General features: G+C 43.9%; 3 protein-coding genes across 3 annotated transcripts in view; all 3 read right to left on the minus strand.

Moving 5' to 3' along the window:
• Positions 1–1,827: 1,827 nt before the first annotated feature.
• The window catches only part of LOC134101187 (macrophage mannose receptor 1-like), a 65,437-nt gene continuing 56,523 nt past the window's right edge, over positions 1,828–10,741 (minus strand). The window contains exon 5 of the mRNA XM_062554784.1: positions 1,828–1,920. Coding sequence (XP_062410768.1) covers positions 1,907–1,920 — 14 coding nt within the window. The 3' untranslated portion in view covers positions 1,828–1,906. The remainder of the gene's footprint in view (positions 1,921–10,741) is intronic.
• On the minus strand, positions 2,134–7,835 carry LOC134100567 (C-type mannose receptor 2-like). Its single transcript, XM_062553819.1, has 5 exons — positions 7,830–7,835; positions 4,098–4,431; positions 3,499–3,864; positions 2,243–2,587; positions 2,134–2,138 (listed from the first exon to the last, which is right to left on the minus strand). Exons 1-5 carry the CDS (start codon positions 7,833–7,835, stop codon positions 2,134–2,136), a joined length of 1,056 nt encoding a protein of 351 aa, XP_062409803.1.
• Positions 9,937–10,529, minus strand: LOC134101180 (macrophage mannose receptor 1-like). Its single transcript, XM_062554779.1, has 2 exons — positions 10,493–10,529; positions 9,937–10,316 (listed from the first exon to the last, which is right to left on the minus strand). The coding sequence occupies exons 1-2, from the start codon at positions 10,527–10,529 to the stop codon at positions 9,937–9,939; spliced, it is 417 nt and encodes a 138-aa protein (XP_062410763.1).

Genomic DNA, 10,741 nt, shown 5'->3' on the forward strand with positions numbered 1-10,741 from the left:
TCACTTGCATAGGAACATAGCTGCTGCTATCTCCCCATTCACTTGCATAGGAACATAGCTGCTGCTAACTCCCCATTCACTTGCATAGGAACATAGCTGCTGCTATCTCCCCATTCACTTGCATAGGAACATAGCTGCTGCTAACTCCCCATTCACTTGCATAGGAACATAGCTGCTGCTATCTCCCCATTCACTTGCATAGGAACATAGCTGCTGCTAACTCCCCATTCACTTGCATAGGAACATGGCTGCTGCTAACTCCCCATTCACTTGCATAGGAACATAGCTGCTGCTAACTGCCCAAGGAGTGCTGCAAGATGGCGATCCAGTGTGTGTGTGTGTGTGTGTGTGTGTGTGTGTGTGTGTGTGTGTGTGTGTGTGTGTGTGTCTGTGTGTCTGTATGTGTGTGTGTGTGTGTCTGTGTGTATGTGTGTGTGTGTGTGTGTGTGTGTGTGTGTGTGTGTGAACCAGACAACCCCAGACGTGCTCTATGAGGCTGCAGTGTGAGTGGAGGAGACTGATGTGACGTGTGTGTGTGGGACACACTGGTGGCAGGTTTATGACCCTCGGAGATTTGTGTTGCAAATGAAAAGGCAACTCACGTCATGGTAGCTTGTACTTGCAAAACAAGCCTACTGTAAAGATATCAATATTTGTATTTGCACATATTTACTTACAGCCCGTTATGCCGGCTAGCAAGTAGGGTAGCAACAACAGATGTCCACTCCTGTCCTGTTCTGTGTCTTTATAGTGTATGGTGCAGGGTCTTGAGCTCTCTCTCCTCTGTCCTACGCCAGGTGTTCTTGAGTCGGCCTCTTTTACGTTTACCATCTGGGGTCCAGTGAGGGGCAGTTTGGGTGATGTTGTCCTGCTCTCTACGGAGGACATACCCGATCCGTTTACACCGCCTTGTGATGGTAGAAAAATGATAAATGGCCTCATTGAACCTCTCCCTGTGTCAGTATATCTATGGAACTCCAGCTACAGTACTTGCAGGCCTATATGTTTTTAAGCTACTGTAAGCAGCAGCGATGGTCATGTTCGCTGAGTAAGGGAGAGCTCCAGTTAAACCATAGCGATCTTGCGACTCAGTGTTTCATTGAGCTGAAGTTGATTCAGCCACTTACTCTTAGTTAACACACCAGTGCCCGTACCTGGTGTGTACGCTTTGACAGCTAATGAAGTGATATCAAATAACCATAGCAACGAACACACGTCTGAACATACTGAGAAATGGTACAGCCCACATGGGGTGAGGGTTTGAAAGTCATATTTCATTAGATTATTTCCTGAATGATTGATGTGCTGGTAATACTGTATTGAAATACATACATATTATATATAACATTATATTTTATTTTTTTCAGTACCCCCTAAAGTATTATCCATTTTGGGAGGGCCTAAGTCTCATCTACCATGACTGTGTCTATATTTCAAGTGATGTACAGTATGGCTCTCTCTACAGACAAAGTAGGAGACAACCATCATGCTGATTAAAATACTCTTTATTAGCAGTTAGCATAGTAGCCCATGTGTACGTTTTACATATCAGATAAGGAAGGATGTTAATCATGCTAATCACAAATACTCATGTCAGTTACAGCAAACATTCAGCACAGAGTTCTACAATTGCCAAAGTTAACAAACTGTACTTGTATCTTCAAAACATGACACCATTGCTAATAAACACATACAGTATAATTGATTAAACATATAAATGTATTGACTTTGTAGCACACTTTATAGGAAGAGTAAATATAAAGAGTAAATATAATGGTAATGTTGACATATGTAGTGTATATGACAGTAGCTGTGTAGTAGCTCATGATTAAATGAGTGGTGAACATGAATGGGAGCTGGAGGACCCTGAGGAGTTCCTCTAACACTGCTCTGGACTGAGGAGCATTCAGTCACAACCATCTGTAAGAGGTAAGAGGACAGACATACACACACAGACACACACACAACACAACACAACACAACATAAGGCACGCACGCACTCACACAGACAGAGAGAGAGAAAGAGAGAGAGAGAGAGAGAGAGACACATTCACACACAAAAACAAATTACAGTTCAGTTAAAGCAACACAATGTACTGTAATAAACATATTTCCTCCATTGAGAGTGCAGGACTAGGCTTAATCCATGTACCACACACACACACACACACACACACACACACACACACACACACACACACACACACACACTTATATCCACATTGAGTAAAGACAGACTCACCCTCAGTGGTGCAGATGAAGTTGAGTTGGTCAGTCTTAGTGAGGTTGCTGACCCACTGCCCCCCTCCAGACTCCACTGCCCCGACTCCTTGAGGGAAGGACTCCACCTGCTGCCCTTGGGTCCAGTTGCTGTAGCAGACGGTCTGTCCACAGACCCAGTACCAGCCCACACCGTAGGAGTGGAGCAGGCCCACCCACACGTGAGCAGTGGAGGCTCCTTTAGCCCGCTCACTCACCCAGCGCTGGACCCGCTCGGACGTCACAGACACCAGGTCCACATGGTGCTCTCGGCAATACTGCAGCGCCTCTCTCCAGGTCTTATTCTCACGGACCAGAACCAGCTCATCTGGAGGGAAAATACAGGGAGAGAATACTGATTCCTGCTCAGTGCTGAAGTCCTTCTAAGATTCTCATTTCATCTGCAGTATTTAAATGTGCTGAGTGGCCACATGTGACAGAGACAGCACCATCACAGAGAGGACCACCATTAGGAACTAGTACCACCATCACAGAGACAGCATCATCACAGAGAGGACCACCATTAGGAACTAGTACAACCATTACAGAGACAGTACCATGACAGAGAGGAACACCATTAGGAACTAGTACCACCATTACAGAGACAGCACCATCACAGAGAGGACCACCATTACAGAGACAGCACCATCACAGAGAGGACCACCATTAGGAACTAGTACCACCATTACAGAGACAGTACCATCACAGAGAGGACCACCATCAGGAACTAGTACCACCATTACAGAGACAGCACCATCACAGAGAGGACCACCATTAGGAACTAGTACCACCATTACAGAGACAGCACCATCACAGAGAGGACCACCATTAGGAACTAGTACCACCATTACAGAGACAGCACCATCACAGAGAGAACCACCATTAGGAACTAGACAGCACCATCACAGAGAGGACCACCTTTAGGAACTAGTACCACCATTACAGAGACAGCACCATCACAGAGAGGACCACCATTAGGAACTAGTACCACCATTACAGAGACAGCATCATCAAAGAGAGGACCACCATTAGGAGCTAGTACCACCATTACAGAGACAGCATCATCAAAGAGAGGACCACCATTAGGAACTAGTACCACCATTACAGAGATAAATCCACTAAGCCCTGAGATAGCAGGCCCACTCCACCATATTTAGGTCATCAGCACATCTGCTGATGATGATGCTGTTGTCTGGGACTGAACCCCCATAGAGCAGAGAGAAGGAGACAGAGACTCACCTTCATAGCAGATGAAGTGACTACCATCATTATGCTGACAGTCTGCATCTTTCCACTGACCACTGGGCATAATTTCAGTGCACGCAACACCCTTATTATTAGGTTCTTCAGCGCCCCAGTGACGGAATGTGGAACTGCTGCCGTCTGACCAGGTATATCTGAACAGGCCAATCCAGGCTTCTTTATCTCCTCTAACTCCCTCTATCTGGTCATGACTGCTGTGTGCTATGACTCCCTTTATCTGGTCGTTCTCTGCCTGATTCCTCACACTGGCCAGGTCTGTGTGTTGTTCTCTGCAGTATCTCTGAGCATCTGCCCAGGTCTTCTCCTCATTAACCAGCACATAGGGATGTGTGGAGTCTCCCCCTGTGGTAATGCATGGGTCATGGTTAACTGGGAATCAGCACAGCTTTACAGTCTGAACTAGTGTGAGTGAGACTAACTGTTTAGTTGTATACAGTGTGGCTGCCTGTGTTCATGTGTGAGTCTGAACTAATGACAGTCATTACACACTGATTTGTAGATCTGCACAGTTTGTATGCATGTGTTGCTGAGTGAGTGAATAATCTTGTTCTGAATGACAGGAGTTGGATTCTCACCATCATAGCAGATGAAGGGACTGCTTTCGTGACACCTGAAGTCATGCCATTTCCCACCATGCCACATAAACCCACACTCTTCTCCACCTCCATTGGGTTGGCCTGGAGCCCAGTTTCTGAACTCTGCTTCATTCTCTCCGTAGAAATCCCTGTCAGCCAGAGACCACTGCCAGTCTCCCCTCTTCAGCCCAATCCAGGCATTTTCACCTGCATGGATCATGCTCTTCACCTTCTCATTCTCTGTCATGTCGTCTATGGTGGCGAGGTCAGTGAACTCCTCTCTGCAGTACTGCTGAGCTTCTGTCCAGCTCTTCTGCTCCTTCACCACATGGAACTGACGTGGCACAGAGGAGGAGAGACTGACCAGACCTGAGAGGGAACACACACACACACACACACACACACACACACACACACACACACACACACACACACACAAGGAGTTGCAGGAGTAGAGGATGGAGCAGGTTTAGGGGAGAATTTAGAGAGAAGCTACACATACAAGGAGAATGGCCATGTCCACACACACTACTGGCTCTGCTATTAACCTAAATGCATAGACTATATGCACACACACACACACACACACACACACACACACACACACTGACCTGAGACCAGCAGTGTTGTTAGTAGAAGTAGAGCCATTACTGAAGAGCCTGACGATAGAAGATTATTTAGAGACACTGGAAACACTGAAACAAATCAACACACACTGTTTGGTGTTTCTGAGGTGGGAAATTATATGTCTGTGTATTTCAGACATACAAACTCTCTAGGTTACAGACATCTGTACTTTGTATTGAAGTTCTGAAGATCTGTGGGGCATTATAAGTTGTATTGTAACAGTTATCACCCCTTTTGTTCGAAAAATTCTAAAACAACAATGTTTTTAAATACCTCAAAATAACATTTGATGTGAACCTTACATTGTCCTGTAGCCATACGTGTGTAGATTTGAACAAAATCTGGTTTGGTTCTTACCGGAACTTTTACTTCCTGAAATATCCGATTTTGTTTACCACGCTCAGAGTTTAGTGCTGGCCTGCTGGTTCACCTATTTTCGCCCTTTCACACTGGACATCAACGGTTACTCCGAGAATTGTCGTTGCTAAACAAAACTCCACTGGAGCTCCAAGCGGTTTGTACATGCAGCCTTACAGTTATAACACTGTTTTACAGCTCCTCGAGTCACGGTAAACTGTCATTTTTTGTACACAGCTAATTAAGATACACTTACGGTGTGGGGGCTTGCGTTTTTTTTTACGAATCCTCTGGCTTAGTTTGTATAGAAACTGATATTAAGTGACACATATGTAAGAGGGCGGTAATAGGTGTCATTCCTGTGTGTGTAACTAAGAGATTGTGAACAGGTGCTGACTAGATGGGAACATCCCTACCATCGCCTGCTGTGGTCCCTTGCCCGGATTCCTGGCCCACACATCCTAGCATCCATCCCATTACTTTCCGAAAATTACTAAATACTAATGGACAATTAATTCCCTACACTGGACTATTTGAACTTTCGGTAACACTTTGCGGTAAGGGTACATGAATCATCATGAATTAATACATGAATTCATTCATGATTTATGCGTCACTTAATGGCTTAATATATCATGAATCATCAGGAATTTACATGAGTTCACCATATGTCATTCATGACCTCATGCATGAACAACGCATCAACTAAAGCATTAAGTATGGTGGCTACATCATTATGAACTATGGTTTATTAAGCATGATCATGATGATTTATTTTTCTGTACATGAATCATAATGAATTCATGCATGTAAGCCTTCCTGAATTATTAGGAGATTAACTAAGCATTAGTTACTATGACTGTTGGGCTTAATTTGAACAAACTCTCTAAACACACTTTCTTAAACTCTTTCTCTAAACACACGTCATTTTTCACCACTTTAGTTGAGGGGCCACAAACATGATGAACTCATGAGTAACTAATACTTAGTTAATCCCCTGATATTTCAAGAAGGCTTACATGCATGAATTCATGATAAAATTATGTACAGAAAAAAAATCATCATGATCATGCTTAATAAACCATAGTTCATAATGATGTAGCCACCATACTTAATGCTTTAGTTGATGTGTTGTTCATGCATGAGGTCATGAATGATATATGGTGATTCATGTACCCTTACCGTAAAGTGTTACCAAACTTTCTGATACTACAAATGACTTTACTCTACTGTAACTGACCCTAGGCAGATGGGTTGGGCCCTTGAGTCGTGGATCTGTCCGAGGCTTCTTCCTACAGTATGTATCTCCAATTCTTGGAGTTTTTCCTTGCCTCTGTTACTCATGGGCCCTCTTTGAATGTTTACTGTAAATCTCTGTAAAGCGCCATGAGACATGTGTAATGTTTTGGCGCTCTATAAGTGAAATTAAATTGAAATTGAAATTATATACAGTAGCTAAGTAAGATTTACTTATAACGTGTGTTACTTCCATGTACATGTTCTACAAGGATTCTTGTTTGTATAAATGCCTGATCTCTTCACTAGATGTTCTCCTCCGTGTTGATACATGCTACTGCATTGCTGTGTGCTACTCTAAGTCTGTTCCTCCTGTGTCAGCCCATGAGCGCAGCAGAGAAAAAGGCAGAGTTTACATTTAGTGAAAGCTTCAATCTACTGTGACTTACATATGGGTAATTCCACATCAATTCTAATAGGACCCACGCACATACTGTAGGTCACAAAAAAATCTGATAATATTTCTAGGTGTAGGCCCACAGTACCTATGTTACCCAGGAGACACGCTGTAAATCACTTTTCTGTAAGGTCAATACTTTCGAAGATACAGACAGTTTTACATGGGGAGGGGGTGTCGATTTTGTTCGTTCTCTTTTCTTTTGTCAATGTGAAAACTTCTATTCACTGGGTCATTCCATATCAATTCAACAAGGACCCACGCACATACAGTAGGTCTCAAACAATTCTGAGAAAATGACTAAATGTTTACCTAGGAGACACGCTGTAAAATTACTTTTATGTAAGATCAATACTTTTCAAGTTACATACAGTTTTACATGGGGAGGGAGGTGTCGATTTTGTTTGGCCTTTTTTTTGGTCAATGTTCACAAGCCCATAACTCAAGAGATAAACAATGCAGGAAGTTCAAATGTTGCATGCTGGTACATAAATAGGAAATAGTACAGTACGTCGGGTCTGGATGATCCTGCATAGCTTTCCCTCAAATTTGATTCAAAATTATATTTCTCTATATTTGAGTTGGTATAATTGGAAAAATCGAGTTTTTGGCTCAGCTCTGTTAAGGCATACTAGTGTATATTTTAGTAAAAAAAAACATATTTATACTCATGTCACTGTCTTCACTGAAGGTGAACATTAATTAACGGGGTCTTACCTGTCAGATATGTGAAGATGAACATTAGTAAACGGGGTCTTACCTGTCAGACAGCTCTGGAGTCGCTCCTCTGTTGTCACCCCTTCTGGTTACGCTGCTTGTGTCTGTGAGAATGACACCACTGTGACTGGTGAAGCTGTACACATCAGTATTACTTCACAAAACAAACACAAAGGATATGACTAGCTGTATATGACTAGCTGTATATCACGCAAATCCAACCAACTCTTCCACATAGTCACTGTATTTTCTACTATTTAACTATGGCAACAGCTGACCCTAATATAACTGTAATTTGCAAATTGTATTTATGCAAACATCATCCAAGCTACTATTACCTTCATAGTTTCAAACAAAGGCTGTGTGTGTGTGTGTGTGTGTGTGTGTGTGTGTGTGTGTGTGTGTGTGTGTGTGTGTGTGTGTGTGTGTGTGTGTGTGTGTGTGTGTGTGTGTGTGTGAGTGTGTGTGTGTGTGTGTGTGTGTGTGTGTGTGTGTGTGTGTGTGTGTGTGTGTGTGTGTGTTTCTGTGTGTGTGTGTGTGTGTGTGTGTGTGTGTGTGTGTGTGTAGTTCCATGCACAGCAAAACTCATCTTTACCATGACTCGGCATGTTTGATAGTGCCTCATCATGGTCATACTTCCCTCCTGGTTCATTCACTACAGCCCCAGATGTGCTCTATCAGACATCAGTGTGAGCAGAGGAGGTCGATGAGACGTGTGTGTGTGTGTGTGTGTGTGTGTGTGTGTGTGTGTGTGTGAACCAGACAACCCCAGATGTGCTCTATGAGGCTGCAGTGTGAGTGGAGGAGACTGATGTGACGTGTGTGTGTGTGTGTGTGTGTGTGTGTGCATGTGTGTGTGTGTGTGTGCATGTGTGTGTGTGTGTGTGTGTGTGTGTGTGTGAACCAGACAACCCCAGACGTGCTCTATCAGGCTGCAGTGTGAGTGGAGGAGACTGATGTGACGTGTGTGTGTGGGACACACTGGTGCAGGTTTATGGCCCTCCGAGATTTGTGTTGCAAATGAAAAGGCAACTCACGTCATGGTAGCCTATACTTGCAAAACAAGCCTACTGTAAAGATATCAATATTTGTATTTGCACATATTTACTTACTGCCCGTTATGCCGGCTAGCAAGTAGGGCAGCAACAACAGATGTCCACTCCTGTCCTGTTCTGTGTCTTTATAGTGTGTGGTGCAGGGTCTTGAGCTCTCTCTCCACTGTCCTACGCCAGGTGTTCTTGAGTCGGCCTCTTTTACGTTTACCATCTGGGGTCCAGTGAGGGGCAGTTTGGGTGATGTTGTCCTGCTCTCTACGGAGGACGTAGCCGATCTGTTTACACCGCCTACATCTAATAATGATGGTAGAAAAATGATAAATGTCCATGTCCTCATTCAACCTCTCCCCGTGTCAGTATATCTATGGAACTCCAGCTACAGTACTTGCAGGCCTATATGTTTTTAAGCTACTGTAATCAGCAGCGATGGTCATGTTCACTGAGTAAGGGAGAGCTCCAGTTAAACCATAGCGATCTTGCTACTCAGTGTTTCATTGAACTGAAGTTGATTCAGCCACTTACTCTTAGTTAACACACCAGTGCCCGTACCTGGTGTGTACGTTTTGACAGCTAATGGAGTGATATCAAATAACCATAGCAACGAACACACGTCTGAACATACTGAGAAATGGTGCAGCCCACATGGGGCGAGGGTTTGAAAGTCATATTTCATTAGATTATTTCCTGAATGATTGATGTGCTGGTAATACTGTATTGAAATACATAACATTTTGGATAGGCTAAAATTATATTTTATTTTTTTAGTACCCCCTAAACTATTATTTTCATCCATTTTGGGAGGGCCTAAGTCTCATCTACTGTACCATGACTGTGTCTATATTTCCAGTGATGTACAGTATGGCTCTCTCTACAGACAAATTAGGAGACAACCATCATGCTGATTAAAACACTCTTTATTAGCAGTTAGCATAGTACATTTTGTACATTTTACATATCAGATAAGGAAGGATGTTAATCATAAAAGTCATGTCAGTTACAGCAAACATTCAGCACAGAATTCTACAATTGCCAAAGTTAACAAACTGTACGTTTGCATAGTCAAAACATGACATCATTGCTAATAAACACATACAGTATAAATACATGATTAAACATATAAATGTATTCACTTTGTGGCACACTTTATAGGAAGACTAGTAAATATAAAGAGTAAATATAATGGTAATATTGACATATGTTGTATATGACAGTAGCTGTGTAGCTGCTCATGATTTTGTAGGTTCTCTTTCAGTGCAGGACTAGGCTTAATCCATGTACTGAAGAAGCCAGTTTGTGTTAGTTTGTTTCAGAAGACCCACAATCCACACACACACACACACACACCCACACACACACACACACACACACACACACACACACACACTCACACTCATGTCCATATTGAGCCGATGGACTCACCCTCAGTGGTGCAGCAGATGAAGTTGAGTTGGTCAGTCTTAGTCAGGTTGCTGACCCACTGCCCCCCTCCAGACTCCACTGCCCCGACTCCTTGATGGAAGGACTCCACCTGCTCGTGCCCTTGGGTCCAGTTGTTGTAGCAGACGGTCTGTCCACAGACCCAGAACCAGCCCAAGCCGCAGGAGTGGAGCAGGCCCACCCACACGTGAGCAGTGGAGGCTCCTTTAGCCAGCTCACTCACCCAGCGCTGGACCCGCTCGGACGTCACAGACACCAGGTCCACATGGTGCTCTCGGCAGTACTGCAGTGCCTCTCTCCAGGTCTTATTCTCACTGACCAGAACCTGGTTGTCTGGAGGGAGAATACAGGGAGAGAATACTGATTCCTGCTCAGTGCTGGAGTCCTAAGATCCCCCCCCCCCCCCCCCCCCCCCGCTCCCCGAGTCAGGTGACGCCAACTAGTTTGTGCTGTCCACATGTAGGAACGCATACTGAGGAGCAAGCTAACACTACTGGAAAGAACGGTACTGTCCAGCGTGCGCCCTTGACAATTGGATACGGCCATAGTATCCTGGATCCATGAAATAGCTTAACCTGACTCTGCCACCAATAAATGCCTTCAATACCATTCTCTGTTAATCTTTTAAAGAATGAATACTCGATAGATTCGACAAAACGGTTGAAATAGAATCAATGTCAGCACAAGACTCCTCGCTGCGTGCCGCCATTGTTGTTTGAATCAAACACTCACTTCAGCGCTCTTGATTAGTTCATATT

This window comes from Sardina pilchardus, chromosome 14 (genome assembly GCF_963854185.1).
Source record: "Sardina pilchardus chromosome 14, fSarPil1.1, whole genome shotgun sequence".
Taxonomy (NCBI): Eukaryota; Metazoa; Chordata; class Actinopteri; order Clupeiformes; family Clupeidae; genus Sardina; species Sardina pilchardus.